Source organism: Caenorhabditis briggsae, assembly GCF_000004555.2.
Source record: "Caenorhabditis briggsae complete genome, chrI, whole genome shotgun sequence".
In the NCBI taxonomy this organism is placed as follows: Eukaryota; Metazoa; Nematoda; class Chromadorea; order Rhabditida; family Rhabditidae; genus Caenorhabditis; species Caenorhabditis briggsae.
This window is the reverse complement of record NC_013489.2, coordinates 3,174,611-3,196,898: the sequence shown is the minus strand read 5'-3', so window position 1 is coordinate 3,196,898 and position 22,288 is coordinate 3,174,611. Positions and strand designations below refer to the sequence as shown.

The 22,288-nt window shown below is 42.0% G+C and overlaps 4 protein-coding genes across 4 annotated transcripts in view; 2 read left to right on the top strand and 2 right to left on the bottom strand.

The window, feature by feature from the left end:
* CBG22298 overlaps positions 1–1,587 on the bottom strand; it is a gene marked incomplete at both ends in the record, with an annotated part of 6,167 nt that extends 4,580 nt beyond the window's left edge. Inside the window, 2 exons of the mRNA XM_002639000.1 lie at positions 338–923; positions 1,559–1,587. Coding sequence (XP_002639046.1) covers positions 338–923; positions 1,559–1,587 — 615 coding nt within the window. The remainder of the gene's footprint in view (positions 1–337; positions 924–1,558) is intronic.
* Positions 1,588–2,085: 498 nt separating this feature from the next.
* Positions 2,086–11,440, bottom strand: Cbr-tag-192 (the record flags this gene model as incomplete). The annotated part of the gene is made up of 9 exons (XM_045242478.1): positions 2,086–2,373; positions 2,424–4,397; positions 4,452–6,388; positions 6,436–7,550; positions 7,602–9,529; positions 9,582–10,199; positions 10,431–10,940; positions 10,973–11,376; positions 11,431–11,440. 9 exons carry the CDS (start codon positions 11,438–11,440, stop codon positions 2,086–2,088), a joined length of 8,784 nt encoding a protein of 2,927 aa, XP_045097539.1.
* A 4,750-nt stretch (positions 11,441–16,190) lies between these two features.
* Positions 16,191–17,175, top strand: CBG22296 (the record flags this gene model as incomplete). The annotated part of the gene is made up of 3 exons (XM_002638998.1): positions 16,191–16,451; positions 16,498–16,860; positions 16,909–17,175. 3 exons carry the CDS (start codon positions 16,191–16,193, stop codon positions 17,173–17,175), a joined length of 891 nt encoding a protein of 296 aa, XP_002639044.1.
* Positions 17,176–17,904: 729 nt separating this feature from the next.
* CBG22295 lies at positions 17,905–21,534 on the top strand (the record flags this gene model as incomplete). Its single annotated transcript, XM_002638997.1, has 6 exons — positions 17,905–18,125; positions 18,637–18,723; positions 18,777–18,953; positions 20,305–20,481; positions 21,341–21,407; positions 21,457–21,534. 6 exons carry the CDS (start codon positions 17,905–17,907, stop codon positions 21,532–21,534), a joined length of 807 nt encoding a protein of 268 aa, XP_002639043.1.
* Positions 21,535–22,288: the final 754 nt, after the last annotated feature.

Below are 22,288 nucleotides of genomic sequence, written 5' to 3'. Positions count from 1 at the left end.
TCACCGGGAGGCCTAGAAAAAACCTCGTCCCTAAGGGCTTTCAGCGTATTTTTCGATGCGTTTTTCTCGATGAAGGAATTTTTTTTGAATTTTTTCTTTATTTTTATGTCAATCTACATGCATTTCTGCACATTTTGATGCAATAAAAAATTTCACCGTACACCACCTTTAAATGTTTCTATGACAAATAATAATTTTCAAATCTAAAAATCTACAAAAAAAATGAAAGAACAAAATCAACAATCAGAAACGAAACAAAAGCTATTACGAATTCTAAAAGAAGAGCTTAAGAATACAATTTATCAGATCGTTGGCTACTGTAATACTCGCGATGTACTTCATTTTTCGGTGCGAACACTTTCCGATCAGCCAATGAAACGACGCATCCAGATGGAATTCCGTGGAACACTTGATCGATCGATTTCAATGCAGAAGTGATTTTCAGCGTCTCCGTCAGCTCGTATCCTCTAACATCAGCACTCAATTGACGTTCCTTCTCAATTTCCGTCTCCTCACACAAATATCCACGATTCTTCGCGTCCATATAATATTCGATAAGACTAGCTGGCGGCGTCTTCCTTCTCGGAACCACGCGTCCTTTTTCAAACCACGCCTTCGGATTCACCGCCGCTTCAAGACTCTCCACATCGTAATACGCGGTTCGCACCCGGCCGCCAGCCTTCTCAACTGCAGCGATCGCCGATTGTGTGGCATACTGTACTTCGATATCGATTGGATAGGGAAACGAGTCGGCCCCCTTTTCGGTTAAATCGAAGTTGTATTGTAGGATTTTCGGGTTGATTTGGAATTTCTGAGTGGCCCACAGGGTGGAGACGTCGATTGGAAGACGTGGATTGATCCAGCCAAGATCGATGAGACGAGCAAATTCGACGAGGGATAGGGGGATGTATTCGCGTCGGGTGCTGAAAATTTTTGAATTTTTTCTAATTTTCTTTTGACCTAGTTTTGATTTTTAGATATCACAGGGCTCGAACTGTTTTGGTATGATGTTGCGCTCTAATGTGAACGTGACGTGGCGGAGTATTAGGTGTAAAATCAGCTAAAAATAGCGTAACATTTCGCAACGTCACTTTTTTGATTTTTAGGTTATGACCTTGATTTCAACAATTCAAAACTACGGGGAAAGTTGCTATCTGACGAGTTGCTATATAGAAACAATTGCAATATTTCAGTTTTATATTACAGGGTTATGCTAAAACGCCTGTTTACCGGCAAGGCATTTCAGCCTAAGCCTTTGCTTTATCAAAAAATTATTTTCAAAATTCCAGCATAAAGTATTATTGTTGTGCGAAAAATTTGTAGTCGAGACGCAGACAGTTGAACAAAAAATTTCTCTGCGTCTCCACCGAGTATGTGCTATTTAGGCTTGCCGCTTCGAGGTGCATACCGTATTCAGTCTGCAAAAAATACTCTCTAACTCCAATTTTTTCGGACAACAATAATAAGAAACTTGTGTCTTTGAAGTTCGAAAATATATAGCAATTGTGTCAAATAATTGTGTCCCACCCTCGATGCCGTTAGTCAGTTGAGCAATTACCGTATTTTTCTGATCACTGGGGCGTTCATTTCATTGTGAATAAATTCCCAGAATTTTCAGTTTATAATTTTTTATTGCAATCTTTAATGATGTCTTATAAAAACATGGATTAATACATGAAACATGAAAACTTAGCTGTCTGTTGTGTATTTCTTTTTTCAGTTAGAGATCACATATATAAAACAAGAATGGTTAAGGATTGAGAGAGTGAGACGGAGAGAGAGAATAGGACAAACAGACACACAGAGAAACAGGGGGAGATAGTAGTAAAAGATTTTTTTGAGAAACAATGCACCTGTATTTGAGAAAAATGAAAAAAAGGAAAATTACATTAAAATTTGTATATGAGAAAAACATCCCGGCCAGGTAGACATTAACCCATTACAATTAAAGAGAAAGAAGAAGGAGAGAGAAATGTGAATAACCGGATTTTTGGAAAATTTAAGGAACAAATGTGGGTCAATATGAGCAATTTTTGTATGAATGAGACACGCGAGAGAGAGAATGGAACAAGGAAAACAAAAAACCTATTTAGACTTCTTAGTACTCGACGGCTGTTGCTGAGCAGCCGCTGCGAACATAGCCAACGTATTCGGATCCGACATTATCATCTGATTTAGGACTTGTGGATTCTGAAGAAGCGCTGTGAGGAGCAATGGGTTGATATCGTCCATTGAGTTTGCTGATGAGGTGGCAGCTGCTTGAGACGCGGATGGCGTAGAAGAAGAAGCAGCAGCGGGGGTGGCTGATGATGTTGCAGCTGGAGCAGGAGCCGAAGACGTGGATGCTGTTGAGGAGGCAGCTTGGAACTTTGGCTGGAAATGAAGATGATGATGAGATGGATTTTTGATTTTTATTTTCTTACCTGTTTGGTCGTTGGTGTACTTGGCACGGATGCAACTTGCGCTGCTTGTGCTGCAGCCAACGCTGCCATCGTTGCTGCTTGATTGTTTGTTGAAGAAGCAGACGACGTGGATGGCATATTGTATCCACCGTACATCAACTGCTGAATGGCTGCCGCCTGTTGATACTGTTGAAGGATCATCTGCATTTGAAGCATTTCCAATTGCTGTTGCGTGATCTTATCCTGTTGGGACTGAGCGGCGGCGGCTTGGGCGGCAGCATTAGCTATAAGTACTTTGGATTCGTTAGAGCGCATTCGATTTAAATTGTAAAACTTACCACTTCGGGACTTGCTGGAAGTCGGCGTCTGCTGTTGTTGAACCTGTTGAGCAGCAGCCAATGCCATCAGTTGAGCTGCTTGAGCATTCGTCAGTTGTGTTTGAGCATTCACTTGAGCAGTGGTCGTTGGTGTAGAAGGTGTCAACGCTGGTGCTGGAGTAGTTGGTACCGATGGGACTACAGCAGGTTCCCCTCCAATTCGATCAGTATGCTTTCCATTCAACGCTAGATGAGCTGGCAGTGCAGACTGACTATTCACATTGTAGTCCGGATTCGCGTCAAGCCATGCGGCAAGATTCTCACTCTTCGGCCATTTGGAAGCTGCCAATGGTTCTCCAGTCTTCCGATTGAACACGGAGATCATGTTATCTAATTGGAGGCTATTGCCCACTTTGATATTACACGTGGCAGAAGCGGATGGGGTTTGAGGTTCTTTTGGTGCCGGAGTAGGAGCTTTTGGAGTGGCAACTGGTGTTGGTCGGTTACTAGCAGCCTTTGCTCCAGCGGCAATTGTTGCGGAAGAAGTACTAGATCCAGGCATATCCTTGAACAATGTAAGATCGATCGTCCATTCTGGATGTGACATGGCGAATACAGTTAGGTCGCGAATTTGAGGCCGCTTCGCTTCCGGTAATGGTTCTTTGGTTGTCTTGTGAACCATTGGAATTTTGGACTCCTTTGACATCGTATTCAGCTTGGCGAGCTCGTTCATTCCAACACCAGCAATCTCCAGAATTCGAAGAATTATCAACTCCTCCTGACTCTTCGTCACTTGAGCTTGTTGTGCCTGTTGAGCGGCTTGAGCTTGTTGTTGCTGTTGTTGTTGAGCAGCGGCAGCGGCAGCAGCAAGTGCAGCAGCCTGAGCTGTAGCTGTAGCCTGTGCAGTGTCTTGCTTTGGTGTTGGCGCAGGCGTTGGTTTAGCCTTCTTCGCTGCAGATGGAGTAGATGTTCCAGAAGAAGCCATTGCTTGCATAGCTCCAGGTTGCAGAGCCATCGCCATAAGAGCCTCGAGGATAGCAGCATTTTGCTGATCGGCAGTAGATGCAGCAGAAGAAGATCCAGGGACACTATTACTAGTACTACTGGTTGCCTGTGCCAATTGAGCCAAGGCAACCACAGCGGCTTGAAGTTGAGCTTGTTGTTGGGCTTGTTGACTGCTAGATGATTTCGACGTGTTTGGTTGTTGTTGTTGCATCGCACTAGCCACCAGCATTGTCAGCATTTGGTTGATTGTTTGTTGCTGAGCAGCAGTCATGTTCTGTCCTCCACCTGCTGCCGCCATCATCTGTGGCATCAGCATTAGAGCGATCATGTTAGCATACTCAGCGCCTCCTGCACCTCCTGCCGCACCCATCAACATTTGCTGCATGGCTCGCATCTTGGCCTCGTTGTCGTTGTTCGGTCGCTTTCTATTCGCGGCCTTTCGGTTAGCCGAGTTAGCTGCGGATGCAGATGACGCTTGTTGCTGAAGTTGTTGTTGTTGCATCCGTTGAAGGAATTGAGCCTGGGCAGCAGCAACAGCCATCTCCTTCTTGTCTTCACTATCACTATCGTTGACAGCTTCCACGTCGGCGACACCACACCATTTTCCAGTTTCAACTGTGGTGACGATTTCAATGACTCGGCGGAGAAGTGTGGTTTCCGAGGGACGGACGATCTGGAAAATTAGACTTTAAAATAATCATTATTTAACCTAGAATTGATTACTCACCTTTGCAAACGCTGGTTTATTCAAAACATTAGCAGCAAGTCCATCCAATCCACCTTGAGCGCAAATCTCAATGAGCTCCTTATCATGCTCGGTACTCCATCCACTTGGCATTCCAGTCGTTTGACAATTCATCAAACTCGCCACTGTCAAACTCTCAGCCAACGTATGCACCTTCCTCATCACATTAATCCGATTCAGCAGCTTGATAGCTTTACGATGAGCAATTGGATCAATCGACATTGCTCGTTTCAAATCGATCGGCTTCAAGTCGTTATTCCCTTGAGCCCGTTTGCACATCGCCAGGACACACATGAAATGCTCATGGAGTTCCTCGTCGCTTCTCTTCTCAAACATTGGTGAAAAAGTGCGGAACACCGTCCAATCCTCGCCAGTCTGATCTCCTTTTGGCGCTTTAACACCGTACGATTTGAGCACTCGGAGGAACTCAACCTCTTCTTTTCGATTCCATTTACTCTTATCGTAAACTGGATCATGAATACTTCGCTGGTGTGTGCTGAGCAATCGTCGGAATCGAACCCAGAACTCGGTTGCAATCGGCCATGCAGGAATGTTCTTTTCGTGGAAGCACAGGTTCTCGTCGGCTCTCATAGCATCAAAGTTCTCAAGGCCGTGTCTCCAGCAACCAATCAAGAAGCACTTGTCACAGTCGGTATCCCAGCCTTCCACAAACGTTTCAGCTACAATTGGCATCTCTTTGAGCTTGATATCCGTCCACTTGACTTCAAAGTCCTCTACCAACGACCGTTCTTCAGCAATTATATAGACTTCGAGATGCTTCAACATATCGATTTTCTGCATGAGCTTATTGGCATGTCTATGGACGTGTCGTTGGAATGAGGAATCCAACGCGAAACTTGGAGGATTGAATTCCGGAAGAGCCGCCCATCCTTGATTATACATCGAACCGGCACTATACTTTGAGTTCGCTCCGATCTCTTTAGGTTTGATAAGATTGAACACAAACTGTCGAACTCTATCGTCTCCTCGGAATTCTCTCACACAATGCAACAGAAGTGTTCTGGACATGTGCTCAATATCTTGTTCCTCTATCTCCAAATCTCCATACTTCTTAATCTCCGCCCATCGTCCCCATCCATAATTCGCAAGAACCTTCTCCATCTTGAAGTACTCTGCTTTGCTAGTTGCCAACTCATCCGGCCGATAGCTCGACGAATAGTCGCCATCCTCATCTTCTCCTTTCCGCCTCTTTCGTTTCTCTGGATTTCCTCTCTTCCGCTTTCCAGACTCCTCACTACCATCCGAGTCGACATCTTCCATTTTGTTCTCCTCAAAACGTTTGGTTCGTTTACGTGGCTCTTCGATAATGAGTTCTCTGCCATCCGGAGTCGCTGTGGCCTTCTCAACGTCGACTTGTGCTTTCTCTGCCCATTTCGTCCAGAATTCCGGATCATCAATATCGATATCATCTCCCTTGTTATGCGTCGAATTGAATGTGGCTTTGGCGAAAAGAGATCCCTTCTGGCCGGCTTCTAAAGTGATCGTTTGAGTTCTTCGTTGAAGAATTGTCTCGATATCTTCCTCATTGAACTTGGCCGAGTCATTCTCCTCATCCATAATGGATCCATAGGCTCCTTTCTTCAACAACTCCTCAACATCTTTCTTGCTCAATGCGGTTCCCTCGGCCTTCAAAGCAGTTGTAGATTGAAGAACAGCTTTATCCAAACCCAATTTCAACGAAGCCTTGTCAAACATTTCTCTTTCGTATGTATTCGAAGTGATCAGACGGTACACCTTCACAAGTTTCTTCTGCCCGATACGATGACATCTGGCTTGTGCTTGCAAATCGTTCTGAGGATTCCAATCTGAGTCGAAGATAATGACAGTGTCAGCGGCAGTCAGGTTGATACCAAGACCTCCAGCACGGGTACACAGTAGGAAGACGAAGCGGTCAGAGTCTGGAAAATCAAAGATTAAAAAGAGTCAGATTAGAAAAAAAACTCACTCTCTTTACTGAATCTATCGATAGCGGCTTGTCTCATATCTCCTCTCACATTTCCGTCGATTCTTTCGAATGGATAGCTCATGGTGATCAGGAATTCTTCCAGAAGATCTAACACTTTCACCATTTGAGAGAAAATCAGCACTTTATGACCATCCTTTCTCAGTTTTGGAAGCAACTTCTCGATGAGAACAACCTTTCCGGACGCTTGAACCAACGCCTTCTGAGCAAGAGTCTCATCGTCCCAATCTGGATGTGCCAGCCGGAAATCGTTCATGATGGTCTCCTCGGCACCGTTGATTAAGAATGGATGGTTACAGCATTTTCTCAACTCCATCATCACATTCATCAGCGATGGCGCAGACGTTCCTTTGCACAAGTGACTGAAATTTCTCTCCAAAATCGCACGATAGAACTTTTTCTGCATATCCGACAGCTGAACTTCAATAATCGTCTCCTCCTTCGGACCAAGCGATTTCTCCACGTCTTCTTTAAGTCTTCTCAACATCATTGGCTTCAGAATCTCTTGTAGTTTCTGAACTTGATCGTCAGTTTGACAAGATCCAAATTGCTCCAGGAAGGTTGCTGAATTGTCGAATTGTTGAGGATGGAGGAAGTTCAGGAGGGAAAAGAGCTCTTCAATGTTATTCTGTAGAGGGGTTCCGGTAAGAAGCACTCGATGTTCCATCCGGAAAGCGAGAAGTCCGTTGACCAACAACTTGCAGTTACGATTTTTCAAACGATGAGCCTCATCGATAACACACACTCTCCATGGAATCTTTTTCAGGAATTCGACATCAGAAACCACAGTTTCGAAGGTGGTAATCAGTGCATCGATTTTAACGAAATTCTTCTTCCAATTCTTCGCTCCACAGTGTCTCTTATCGTAGAACACTTCGTATTGCTGAAGAACCTCTCTAGCATGAGCGCTTCCGTGATAAACGATAGCATTCATATCAGTCCACGTTTCGAATTCTCTGACCCAATTTTGGATGGTAGACAGTGGAACAACCACTAGGAATGGTCCATGGATACCGTAATCGTAGACTTGTGAGAGAAATGTGATCGTTTGAACCGTCTTTCCCAGACCCATTTCGTCGGCGAGAATGCAATTTTGGCTGAAACAAAAAAAATATGAGACTACCGTAATCTTTGAAAATGAAACTTACGCATTATAATAGCAATAGAGCAGCCAATCAACGCCTTCAAACTGATACTCTCTCAGCGAATTTCCATTCTTCCACACTTTCTTCGTACTCAACTTCTTCCACTCTTCTGGCTCTGGACGTTGCTTATCTCGGACCTTCGCTGGATCGATAACCTGTCGTTGTCTCCACAGCTCGACTTTATCCTCCGGAATATGCTCAATGGGTTCCCATGTCACTTCATCATAGCCCAACGACTTCCACTTAATCAGAACGAATTCTTGTCCGTCATCCTCAATGATGTAGTCAACTACTCGGTCCACAATTACGAAATCCGAGTTGAAGTCCTCATCATCTTCTATATATGACACCGCCTTCTTCGCCTTGAACCTCTTTATTTTGGCTTCAACTCTCTTGTCCAGTTCCAGAAGCTCTGGAAGCGTCTTCCAATCACAATGACAATAGGCACGTCCTTTCCATTTGATGAGGAATTGCTCCTGTTCTACTTCTTCTGTTGGAACCTCTTCTGAAGCACCGTTGGTAGTAGGCTCTGCTTTGGCTTCTGAAGTCTCCGCAGCCTCTTCTCCTTCTTCTTTCAGTGGAACTTCCGTCTCTGCTTTTTGAATAGGAACCTGAACCTTTTGAATCCTCACATTCAGAATCTTTTCGACAACCATCGCATTTGGGTCAGGTGCTGGTGCATCTATCTTCATCAGAAACTCGTCGTCATCGTCATCTGACTTTTGAGCAGCGTCTCCGTTATTCTCCGCCACTGGCTCAACGACTTTCTTTCTCGATCCGCCTCCACCGCCTCCTCGTTTCTTTGCACCACCTCTTCCACGTGCCGGATAAAAATCATCGTCATCTGAATCGTCAAGACTCTTCTTCTTCCGAGACTTGGCGACAACTACAGCTGGTCGTTTGTATGATTTCTTCCTGGAAGGCGTCGCACCCATCAGAGGCGTCGATGGTTCTGTGAATCCGTCATTCGTCTCACTGGGAGCCTCACTCATATCTTTGGTGTTCATCGACAAATTATCATCGTCGTCCTCCACTTCTTTCGAATCCTTAGAAGATGATTTCGCAGACGAGGCTAGATCAACTTCATCGTCCTCTTCCTCTTCTCCATACGTCTCCTGAACTCCTGAGAAGTTCTCAATCTCTTCTAGGCGAACTGGAGTGGTCTCTTCGTCTGGTGTGGCGATAGGAGGGCCGGGAGAGCTTTGACTACTGTTTCCACTGCTGGTACTCTCTTCTGATTCCCGGATAGGTTCCTTTTTTTCTTCTTCTTCTTCTACAGGAGCATCAGTAAGCACTTCTTCTACTTCTTCTTCCTCTTCTTCTTGAGGAGCAACATCTGAATTCCCGTTCACATATGGAGCCTCTTCTGTTTCCACATCTGGAACTTCTTCAGCTAGTACAGATGATTCTTCCTCCTCCTCCTTAGGATTCTCAACTTCTTGCGAAGTCGTTGGCACCTCTTCCTCTTCTTGCGGAACTTCTGGCTTCTCTTCCGTAGTTGATATCACTTCTTGAGGTTCAGACTGAGACTCCGCCGCAAAATATGGCTCCTCGATTTTCGGTGTTTCAATTACAGCTTCCTGCTGAATCGACATTTCCTGACTCATCTGCGGCTGAGAAGACATCATTGGCGCTGGATCAGAGACCAAAGGTGACTGCTGTTGCTGTTGCTCAGGCTTTTGATATCCAGAATTTGAAGATGATGGTGGATAATCCGGATACCCTGAGAATGGCTGCTGCTGCTGTGGCTGCTGATGTTGATGTTGCGGCTGATGTTGATGTGGTTCCATTGGCTGCTCCTGCTTTATTGGAGGAGCGGAGCCACTGGGAGTGGCAATACCATAACCGGATGGATGAGGCTGCTGCTGGTGAGGAAGTTGCTGTTGGTGTTGAGGAGGTTGCTGGTGGTGTGGAGGATAGCCGGAATTCATCTGAAAAGAAAATAACAGTATTAGTATCAATAGAGCGCGTTTTAAAGCTTACATTCTGTTGCTGTTGTGGATGCTGCTGACCATGATGCTGTTGCTGCTGATATTGTGCATACATCGCCTGCTGGTGTTGTGGCGGCGGCTGCGACGGCTGAGCATACGGATTCGGTGGCATCGACGTCGAGGGCATTCCAGATGACGACGACCCATTCTCCATTCCGTTGTAAGACCCTGGATAGCCAGCTGGTTTCTCCTCGATCTTAGCTGGAACCTCGGATGGTGTTGGCTCGGGCGGCACAATGGATTCTTTGGATTCCGTTGAGCTTGCTCCAGATCCACCGTACCCTTCGTGATAGACAGATATCAGTGTCCTAGACTTATCGGCAGTGATATTTAATTGCACTTGATTTCCAGTCTGTGCCACATGAACTGGTCCCTGCTGAGAAGACGTCGGTGGCTGATGGTGTGCCGCTTGCTGATGCTGCCACTGTTGTTGTTGTTGCTGATGGTGAAGCTGTTGGCTATACCGGTAGTGGTCGGCTTGAAGCTGGGTAAGCTTAGCGTGAAGTTGTTGAGCTTCTGCTTCTGCCGTCGCGTTTCTCGGCATTGTGTATATCTGATTAATTCGAGCTTTGTGATCGTGGACCGACTTTTCGAGTTGATTGATTATGTCCTGAAAAAAAGAGAATTTCGGAATATGTTTTAGCCTTTTTCAGCCCATAGATGGCCAGAATTAGTAAAATTTAAAATTTAAAAAAAAAATTAATATTTAAAAAAAATTATTTTTTTTTTTCAAAATTAAGCCGTGTAAGAGCCTAAAAATCTGCCGAGGTGCCGTCCACCACAGGACACCAAGTAACCCATGTATGTTTCGCCCCCCCCCCCCCGGCCCCAAAAAACTCACCAATAACTCTTGATTCGCTCTAGCCCACAGCTCTTGTTGCGGCATCTTAGATGGCATCGGTTGTGACGTGACAGGAGGCTGTGGAGGGGCCCCTCCGTATCCTGGATAAGAGTCCCAGTAGCCTGGAGGCGCTTGCTGCTGTTGCTGACTATGCGGTGGGAACTGTGGATGCCTCATCTGATGAGCTGCCTGAGGTGGTGGTGCATATGGACTCTGTTGGGATGGAGGATAGGCGGGAGGCGGTTGCGGTGGATACCCATATGGCGGTGGATATCCAGGTTGAGCTTGTTGGGGTGTCGGAGGCGCGCCTCTTTGTTGTTGCTGCTGCTGTTGATGGTACATATAATTTTGAGACGTGGGCGGTGTTTGTTGTGGCGGTTGTGCGTATGGATTTGGTGGTTGTCCTCCTGATGCGGGTCCTGGCCGGTACCCTTGTTGTCCATTCGCTCCTGGATAGTGTTGTGGTGGTGGTCCAGCACCTCCATACATTCCCATTTGGTTCTGTAAATACTTGGAAACAATGGAATCAAAAATTCTTTGACAAGACTTACCGGATATGGATTTCTATTCATCATTGGATTATTTGACATCGCCGCCATCGATGCCATCGGATCCATCGCTTGTGCAGCTGCTGCAGCCGCCGCCGCTTCTGCTTGCTGCGCCTTTTTTGACTTGCCACGTGGCTTTTTAGCTGGCGGTGGAGCTGCCGGAGGTGGTACTGGCGGTTGCACGGGAGGCGCCATCTGATGCATGTGCTGTTGTTGTTGCATCATCATCATCTGATGCTGGTGCTGCTCATAGGGGTTCATCGGTTGCCCGGGATACCGTTGTTGTTGTGGCATGGAGCCGGGCGGTGGTTGCTGATGTTGTCCCGGCGGCGGTACCGGCGGACCGCCCATCATTGTGTAGTCTGTCATTTGGCTCATTTGTGGTACATAATCGTCGCCTGGAAAATTTTATTAATTAGAAAATTCTATTTATATCAAAAATTGTTACTCACCTTCATCCATTTTTAATTATGTGTGTATCTGTTTCTGGCTGTAGACAAAATTAACGAAAAGTTAAATAAAAAAGCAAATTTTTTTAATTAAGAAAATAAGCGATTTAGTGTGTGTGTTTTTCCTGACCGTGTCGATTTTCTTGGTTGTAAAAATCGGATTCAGCAGGATATCATCTGAAAAAAAAGGCATTTTTTGAAGAGAACATTTGGGTTGAACGACGAAATGAACGGAGAAAAAAAAAGGTAAAATTGGAAAAAAAATTCTAGAAAGACACACACACACACACACACATAGGTCGATTCTGTTCTTCTGCAGATGGTTATCATCAATACAACCAACCCATACAACCTCCACCGCCTCAAAAACGGACAAAAAAGGCCAAAAAGGGGTTCTTCTAGAAGACAAAAAAATTTGTTCTAATTTTCAATGTGATGAGTGAGTGTTGTGTGTCGTGAGTAGGGTGTGTGTGTGCGTATATGCAATGGCAATGGGAAACGACGAAAAAAAACGGCGGTTGTTGGTGGGGTGAAAGGAAGAGAGACGACCCCATGGAGTCCAAGTACGAAATAGTGTGGAACGTCGAGAGAGACGCAGAGATTCAAGACAGAAAGAACGGACACACCGCTGGGGGCCGAAGCAGTGTCCACTGTCTCTAGCCCGTCTCTGCCAACTCGCGCACTCTCTCGTCGACACCGCTGTTTGGTCGTCTAACCTCTCGGCGGGCCCCGTCGTCCGAGAGAAGGGGAATCTCTCAGAGGAGGAGGAGGAGATGGAGCGGCTAATCGATTCTTCGAGAGGAGGTGTTATGTGCTGTGTGGCCAGTCAACCCCACCGCTCAGAGTGCGCAGGCGCCCCCCTCCGGTGTGTATGTATGTGAGTATATGTGTTGTTGATGATGACAGTGGACACGACTGACCAGAAAGACATCGACGGCGACTATGAAGAAGAAGGAGAAAGATGAAATTGAAGAAGAAGATGATGAAGGTTTTGAAGGATAAGTGTTTTTTTTCTTCCCTTTCTTCGATCCATGACCGTTAGTTTGGTTTTTTCTCCCTATTTTCTCATAGTTCGCCGTCTCCAATAAACATCATCCTTTTGATTAATTTTAATAGATACTGAATCGTTTTGAGACGGAGAAAAAGATGGTGGTTTGACCTATTTCTCAACAGAGCGTAGGTTAACAAAAAAAAAAGAAATTATCAATAGAGCACATTTGCTAGATCAAGTTAAAAGATTTAGAAAAAAAAGGGAGCGTCATTTTGCACCAGCAGTCACCCAAATAAAACGATAATTGCTGCATAGAGCAGATGGCTAAACGATTGGTGTATGGTGTCCTTGAGAGGTGACACGTGGCAATTAAGTAAGGCATGACACACAAAGATCTTGTCTACCTTTGGGTCCGAAAATTTTGTTTAAATCTAAACTTTTAGAAATTCACAAGTTGTAAACCGTGGTGGTATGCAAGTGCGCCCTAATGTGAAAAAATAGGATTTTAAATTGATTTTTTGAATTTGGCGCCAAATAATTTAAACAAATAAAACAATTTTCAGGGAAAAATGTGAAAATTTAGATTTTTTGACTGGAATTTTTCTATGTTTGGAATCATAAGTTTCGGCTGAAACTTCTCGTTCAACTTGGACATTCGAAAAATGGCGCCAAATTCAAAAAATTTGGGTGAAAAATTCCGATTTTTCACCGAAAAATTTCCAAAGAATTTGGCAGAAATCAAAACATGCTAAATTCACTAGCAAAATTCGATATCTAACGGAACAGCGAGGGAGTAACGTAACGTCTTCAAGGTCACACCCATAGTCTCTCTGTCTCCCGCCAAACAACAAAAAAATCTTTCTCTCGAATTTGTCTCCTTCTTCTTCCTTCTTCGCCCCGTTCTGGCACCATGCCAAGTTTTGAGGAGAGCGAGAGAGAGAGAGAGAGAGAGACAGAGGGTGCGAGAGAAACGAAAGGGGCTATTTTTGAGCGCATTTGCGCTAGAGGAAAATTCGAAAAAATACAGATTCTTCGATGGGAAAAAAACAATAATGATGGAAAAAATGATGACGAGCGGAAGAAGAAGAAGAAGCCATGTCTATGTGTGCAACTTGGTTTTTGCTGTGTTGTGTGTGTCGGTGTGTATGTGTGAGTGTTATTGGCCAACAACCTCCCCAACAAAAACGCGCGCACATTTTTCTCTGCCGTCTCCACGTCACTCTCCATCTGCTCTTCTCGATTTCACCTGTTCTCTGTTCGTGTTCTTCTTCTTCGCTGACCACAACGATACCACTACGACTACTATTGTGAGCGCGCGCGCCTCGCCGCAAAACTCATAAAACACTCACATATATATATATATATATATATATATATATTCCATTTCATTCAGCGCTTTTTTTAGTCACCCCACACACAGGTGCTGGCTGAAAATGAATGAGACGAAGAGAGAGAGCGACGATACTGATAAGGACTGATAAGAGAAGAGAAAGAAAAAGTTATGAAGATGTGACCACTAGTTCAGTCTGCAGATGAAGAGTGGAGAGTTCTTTATACATGAGATAACAAGAGGACAGAAACGGAGAGCAACGTCTTCTGAAACTTGATACACCCATTACGCACTGGTCTCTGGTAGTAACACGATTGTATGACCGAGGATTCTGGACTCTCGAAAATATGAAAATCAGCTTAGCGTATCAAAATGTGTAGAAAAATATGTCGATTCATATAGAAACCAAAAAAAAAATTCAGAAAAATTCGCTTCGAAAATTTCTGTAAACTTCTGGAAGGCTCCCGAACCATTTTTTTTTGAATTCCCGCCAAAACTGGAAACTCTGAAAAATTAGCTTTTTATTCGTTTTTTTTTCAAACTTTTGGTCCCCTTCAAATCTTGAACTTTGAAACTTTTTCGACATTTCCTGTGACAGGCTCCAAGTTAAATTATCGAAATATCGAATTTTCAAACTCCACCCCCATTGCAAGTACGCTCCAATGAACGAAGGATTTAAAACTACAAAATCTCAAAAACTCATTAGCGCTACGCGCTAAGTCACAAGATTACATAAATTTCAGAGATGAAATTGAAAATATATTCGCAGAAAAAGGGAATTGTGAGGAAAACAAGATTTTTGTTATTTCTTTTTCAGACAAAAATCCAACTAATCTTTAGCGAAAACAACAAAAAATTGAGCTGTCAAAGATTAGTCTTCTGAATACATTGCCCACGTCTTCAAGGGCCAAGGAAGGAAAATTCAAATTTCCACCAAAAATTGAAAATTTTAGGCCACATGCTTTCAGTAGTAGAAAAGCCACGTGGCAAGGAAGGGAAATTCAAAATTTCACCGCGAATTCTAGGCCACGCTTTGGCGCGAATTCAAAAAAGCTTCCATACCTTGTCTTCAATAGAGAAAATTCTAGAATATTAGTAGGCGCATGTGATGAAGTGAGCTCACACAAACACTCTTTTGATTTTTAATAAGCTCAAGAAATGAGAATTGAAAAGAGAAAGAAGAAGAGATTCTGCCTACTGCTCTCCACACGCTCCATCTTTGGAATAATATGAGAGAGATATATAGAGAGAAAAAGCGAGGATATATAATTTGTTGGGGTGGGGACGACATATAGCCGGGGGAGGAACGCGAGATCAAGCTATAGAGAGAAGAGAGAGCGCAGAGAAAATGACACGAGAGGATTTCTCCAAAGTAGGAGCTCTCGGCACACACACACCGTGGCAGCTGGTGTCCTCCTCCAGCTCCATTTTGGTCACTATGTCTTCTTCTTGTTGTTCGTTCTTCTTCAGAATACTGCTTCTTCATTCAATCGAAATGCCTTCTCGGTCCTCTTTTTCCCGCCCCAGTGTGTGTCTAATACTTGCAGAGTGAGAGCATGAAATTGTTGTTGTGTATTCCAATTCCATTTATTCGCTCTCATATATAGCAAGTGAAATTTATTAGCGAGACCGAAAATTCCCCGGAAAGAAGGGAGATGATTCGAAAAGGGAGTTTCTAAAAATTCGATGGACGAGAATTGGCGACAAATATACTAAAATTACGGTTTAAAAACATTAATTAGCTACAATAAACATCTCCAGAAAGAAAAAAATGAAAAAAAAAATGAAAGAAAGTGGAGAAAATCGAGAAAAAAGCTGATAAAAATGAAAATCTAGAGAAGATAATTTAAATTTTGTGCTTCCCGCGCGGGCTTTGCAAACGCGCCCTGCTGGAATATCGAAAAAAAATTCTTTTTTTTCGAGGATTTATCCAATTTTCAGCAAATTTTCAGCTTTTTTTCGTCTTTTGATGTAAAAAACTGAAAAAAAAATTGTATTATCAAGTTTAGTATTTCACTCCCATTCTAGCTCATTTAGCCTCTAAACGGAATTATTTCCCTCTACGGAAAAAAGGATTTTCAGCATTTTTTTTTCGCATTTTTCGATGTAAAAACTGAAAAATAATTTTTATTCATAATCAAATTAAGTGTTTCAATCTCATTCTAGCTCATTTCCCTTCTAAAAAAAAATATATTAAGACTAAAATAATATATTTTCTTATTTTTTTCAATGAAAATGGATTTTCAGCAGACTTTTAGCTCTTTATTTCATTTTTCTATGTAAACATTAAACTCATTCTAGCTCATTTTCTCTCTCACACTCTATTTTTTCAAAGTTTCAAAACTGAAAACTAGATTTTTCAATTTTTGTCGTAATTTCCTTTCTAATTTTTCACCGAAAATCCTAAAAATCTCGCATTTTTTCTCAATTTCAGCATCAAAAATGTCGTCGATCAAAGAGGAGTTAATCTGCGAGCAGGAAGCAGAATCGCAAGTTTTGCAAATCGCCGAAGCCGCCATCGACGGAATCGATATGGATGGGTTGAAGAGTATGACACCAGGATTGACGGAAGATGCCAGATTAAAAGCCGTGAATGCTCTTCTAAACTCAAAAAAAGTGATTCTAGAGCAGATGCCAGGCGGCGTCCTTCGAGTTAAAGTGAATTCGAGTCAACAGATTGCTGGAACCGAAGAGGAGCAGGCGGTAAGCATTCTAGATCCCAAGCTAAATTATCTCTAAATTTGTCCAGATTTACACCCTGATCGAAGAATCGAAAAATCGTGGAATTTGGATAAAGGAACTTCGCGAAGGAACCGGACTCAACCAGCTTCAACTCAGAAAAACCCTGAAATCCCTCGAAACCAAGAAACTGATTAAAACTATAAAAGCAGTTGGATCAACGAAAAAGTGCTATATTCTCTTTGATTTGGAACCGGATATGGCGTTGACAGGCGGTACATTCTATTCGGACCAGCAATTGGATTCGGAACTAATCAATACCCTAATCAGTGTTTCTGGATCCTACGCGGCGAGTCGGCGGAAGCTAGCGTTAGAGGAGTATCCGAATAATATTCAAATGCAGAGAGAAACCAGCTATATTCGACCACAGGAGGTAAGGATTTGCTTTTCTACTAGAATTTCAAATTCAAAATATTTTCAGATCGCTCAGTTCATCACCGAAAAACGTTTGCTCAACGTTCCTCTCACCATCGAAGACCTCGAAAGAATTCTAGAAGTCGCCGTTCTAGACGGAACCATCGAACGACGAGCCGATGGCAAAATCCGTGCGTGTGCTCCCCGTTCAAGCATCTCTCCATTGGTGTCTGTCCCGTGCGCTGTTTGTCCGGTTGTCGAAGACTGCCGACCTGGATACGTGATCTCACCACAGTCATGCGATTATATGAAAAATTGGTTGGCCGAGTTGTGAAACTTCAATTTTTTATTAAAAATTACTTTTCCTTGTTGATTTATTGACCTCCTTTGTTGTTATCTATTTATTCGATTTTCCTCCAATTTTCCCTAATTTTCCCAAGTCTTTCAAAAAAAAAAGAAGAAAAAGCTATAAAAATTTGAGTTCAATAATTCTAGAAGGAAATCCTTATTTCTGACATTTCCTTGGGATAGATGAGCTCACTAGTCCAGGTCATAACTTTACAAACATCATTCGACGTCTGCTAACCAACTGTCACGTCTTCAGCGTCGTCGTCATCTTCTGTCGCAATCGTTTTCTCTGCACATCTTTCTGCTTTCTCTACAATATTTTTAATACTTTCAGCAAAATGATTCTATCCAAATATCCGAAATTAGTCCAAAAAGAAATATTCGACCACATGGAATATTCGGAACTATTTATGCTCTCATTTGCTTCTAAAAATATAAAGAAATTGATTTAATTGTCCCAAAATAATAGATTCAGAACTATGCGTTCTATTGAGTATCACTGCAATAGTATATCGGAGCCACCTCTGGTTTATGTCCCCTCCAAACGTGGTGTAGAGCCTATAATGCACTTTTGGAATTCCAGAAAGGATAAAACTGGCATTTTTCAGTTAAATGTATCTGGAAAGATGATCGATTTCCAATGAGTGACGGTCAACAATGAACCTTTAAGATTTTATTATTTCAGAATTTGCGGCTACAGTATACTGCCTAGACCATGCACGGGGTTGCGACCGGTAACATCCAGCAAACGCGCTTTGTCGCACTCAAGGGGTTGGCACCGAGCCAAGCCATCATTCATTCAAAAGAAGGACTCTCACTTTGCGTTGCGAAATTTCTCTGCGTATCCTCTCTGGCTACGCATCGACCGCGTCGTGCGGCGCAACGCGCCCAAGAGAACTGGCGCAAATTTGAATGCATGTACTCTGTTGCACCCCCGTGAACATGTTATAAATCGTCTGAAAAAGAATATGTAATCGAATCCGTCCATAAGTATTTACTTGATTTCTTCGGAAATTCAGTGCAGTATCATTGGAAGTTCGACTATTTGAAACACTATTTTATTCCAAAACTTCGAAACGTATCACTCTGTCTTTATATACGTCTCATCTTTGAGGAATTCATAGACTGGGAAAAGCTTGAAACCTTTTTATCCTCATCTCCTGTTTTCAAATGGATTGGATTGGAAATCAAATCTGCAGCACAACCATTCCATCCGGAATCATAATTCCATCAAGCAGAATCTATTATAATCATTCAACATCATGATACTCTTCCTTTTTCTGCGATGTTGCGCCATTTTAAAGGAAGACAGGCTACTATAAGATGCGATGAATGGGAAACTTCAGAAGTTTGATTGAGTGAACAAATGGAAATCAGGAAAAGCGTATCAAAAACTGGAATACTTGAAAATTGAGTTAAATTGCTTTGGAAATAGATGGCGATCCAGGGTCCCTCAGAACCAAATTCTGAGTGAAATTGGCGCGAAATATATTGATGGAACAAAACAACCACCAACGCATACTGTTCCTAAAGTGTAAGCTTTTTTAAGCTTCTAGACTAAATCTTAAATAAGTAATTAGGTTTCAGATACGATTGGCAGTTGCAACATACTGAACCAAATACGGATCCAATCACCAGCCACACATATGTCGTTAGACAGTCGGATAATCGTGTGGCATCTATTTTGATTCATGAGGATACGTCCCGTTTTGGAAAATGGCAGACAAAAATTTATTTTGGAGTGTGGGACAATACAGAGGGAGAGTTTTTAAAATTGATTTCTTCCCTACCAACCAATTTCCGAGATACCTGCAGAGTTTTTGAAATTGATTAATTATTATCACTCACTAAAAAACTGGAAGCTCAGCCGCTGAGAAAATGAGAATTTTTCATTTAGTCCTTTTTGTTTTTTCTCCTATTAACCTTATGAGAGATTGCTTTGTCTCAACATATTTTGAAATATATAAAACATGTATGCATTTATGTTTTATATATTTCAAACTTCATGCCCCACCCATCTATACAAAGTCTTGGTTTTTATGCATTTATGTTTTATGTCCAGATTTTCTTCCACAAGATTTTAAAAAATCCTTGCAGAAAAATGATTCTGTCCAAATATCCGGATCTGGTCCAAAAGGAGATACTCGACCATATGAATTATTCCGAACTATTTATGCTCTCATTTTGCTCCAAAAATATGAAGAAATCGATTAAATTGTCCCTAAAGGAGAGATTCAAAACTATACGTTCCATTGAGTACTTATTTTGATAATCAATGGGAGCCACCTCTGGTTTATGTCCCCTCCAAACTTGATCCAGAATATATATTGGACTTGCGGAACCCCAGGAGGGACAGAAATGATATCTTTCAGTTGAACGTATCTGGAAAGATGATCGATTTTCAGTAAGTTACGATGAGCATAAAAATTGCATTATTTCAGATTGTATACCAACAAAAAAGGGCTATGGCATGTTATCAAGAGTCTGAAAACGAATCTGTAATCGTATCTATCCAAAATTATTTTCTCGATTTCTTTGGAAGTTCAGTGAAATATCATTGGAGATTCAAATATTTACAACACTACTTCTTTCCAAAACTTAAAAACGTATCACTCTGTATTGATATATACCCCGACGAAGACTTAAAGGAAATGGTAAAACTTGAGAACTTTTTATCCGCATCCCCGGTTTTCAAATGGATTGGATTGGGAACTATGTCGACAACGAAACCATTCAATCCGGAATCGAAATTCTATCAGGCAGAATCTATTAGAACCTATTAATTCAGGGACAACTTTTCATTGTCTGCTATTTTACGTCATTTCAAAGGAAGACAGGCTACTATAATGTGCGAAATATGGGAAACTTCAGAAGATTTGATCGAGTTTGTGAATAGATGGAAATCAGAAGAAGCGTTTCAAAAGCTAGAATATTTGAAGATTCAATTAAATGACAACGATATCGTCCATAACGGAATTCTGCATGGGGGTAAAATATATTGATGCGACTAAACAACCACCAAAACATACTTTGCCAAAAGTGTAAGCTTTTTTCAGATAATTTGAAGAATATATTTGCTTCTGGGTGAACTCTCAAGCAAAAAATTAGTTTTCAGATACGATTGGCATCCTCAACATACTGAACCAAATACGGATCCAATCACCAGCCACACATATGTCGTTAGAGCCACTGATAATCATGTGGCATCTATTGTGATTGAGGAGAAAACGTCCCGCCTTGGATATTGGTACACAACAATCTATTTTGGAGTATGGGGCAAAATAGAAGAAGAGTTTTTAAAATTGATAGATTAGTTGTGGCTTTTCGAAGTTTGTCTAATCAGTATCCTATCAACCAGATTTCTTTGTCCCAAAATCCCTGCTTTTTTACCGACAATTTATTTGTTGTTATCACTCCTTCCTTACCCGCCTTTCCAGTAAATCCCAATTTTGTATGCATTCATATTCCATGTCCAGATTCTCTGTCTTTCACAAAAGAGCTAACAAGGAGCGCCGTATTCTTTCTCTTCCCGTTTTTTTTTCTGTAAATGCCATAATCTTTACTATTAACAATCACCAAATTCTGTCTGTGTGTCCGTTTGTTCCCGGTTCCACGACCCTAGCGACTTCGAAGTCCCCAGTAGACCAAAAATTCTCAAATTTTCACAGATGATCGTCTCTATTCAACTTTGAGAAAATTTTATTTTCAGACATTTTCGTCGTTTTTTGGGTTTTTGGGATAAATCGTAAATAACTTTCCACATGGGTGAACTGTTGAGCTGAAACTTATAGGAAATATTTTGCAGTGGTCTGGAGTGTCTACTAGTTGTTTTTATGCTATTCTGAGCCGCCGTTCGCAATTTGAACAAAACTGAAACTTCGAAAACGAACCTTGAAATTCGGTGATTCTGATTTACTTTAAAAAACTGGATTTCATAAATAAAAATCATTTTTCCGTACAGAATCACAGTTTCAAAAACATTTTTGGTAATTGAGAACATCTTTGGAACATTTTGCACACCTTTGAAAATTTTCACTGTGGAATTTTTTTTCAGTTTAAAACTCGAGTTCAGTTATGAGCTACCAGAGCTCACGAATGCCTTGAACAATTATAATCATGAGCACATTTAAGATGCTTTTTATTAGTTCCAGCTCGAAATCTTACCCAGGAGTCAAGTTATTTACGATTTATCCCAAAACCCCAAAAATTGACGAAAATGTGTAAAAAAAATTATTTAAAAAAAAACTGGAGATTTTCCATTTTTCAGGGTGGTGCTATCATTATGACGCGGTGTGCAGACAGACTTTTGGTTACTGTAGTCCTAATACACTTGACTGGTACTTGATTTAGGGGACACATAGGTTTTTTTAGATGTGAATCGAATGGCTTCAGTCGTTTTCATCTTAGTTTTTTTAAAAATTTTTCTGAAAACCTCAAAAAATGGGGTGGTGCTATCATTATGACGCGCACTGTATATAAATTTATTACCTTGAACATCTATCCAATTAATCCCTCTTTGGTTCAGGCGAGAGACTGCTCACCAGTCAAGGTCATTCCTTTACACTCCCTGTGTCCTGTTTACCGACTGCCACCTAGTCGAAAAAGGTCCCTTCTGCCATACTTGCTAAATCTTGGCCCGGCCCGCCGGTTCCGAAAATTTCAAAAATTTTCAGTTGATTTTTGATAAACTGTTCTGAAAATAATCATTCTAAAGCACGAAATTTATCCCAGGACCCTTCTCAAAGCTGAAAACAAAGAAACTTTGATAAAATGCTCCCAAAAATCCAGGGTTCTCTCAAAAAATGACTCTTAAAAATTTGTGCCTCAAAAACCCGGGCCAGCCGGGCCGGGCCAGTGAAAATTCCTCCACCTTCTCGGCCCGGTCCGGCCCGCGACATGTATGCCTTCTGCCCTTATTCATCTTTCATCTCAATCGTTTTTTCTGACCATAGCTCTTGTTCCTCTACAATCTTTTCTTTCAATATTTCCCAGAAGAATGATTCTCTCCAAATATCCGAATCTGGTCCAAAAAGAAATATTCGACGACATGGAATATTTGGAACTATTTATGCTTTCATTCGGTTCAAAAAATATAAAGA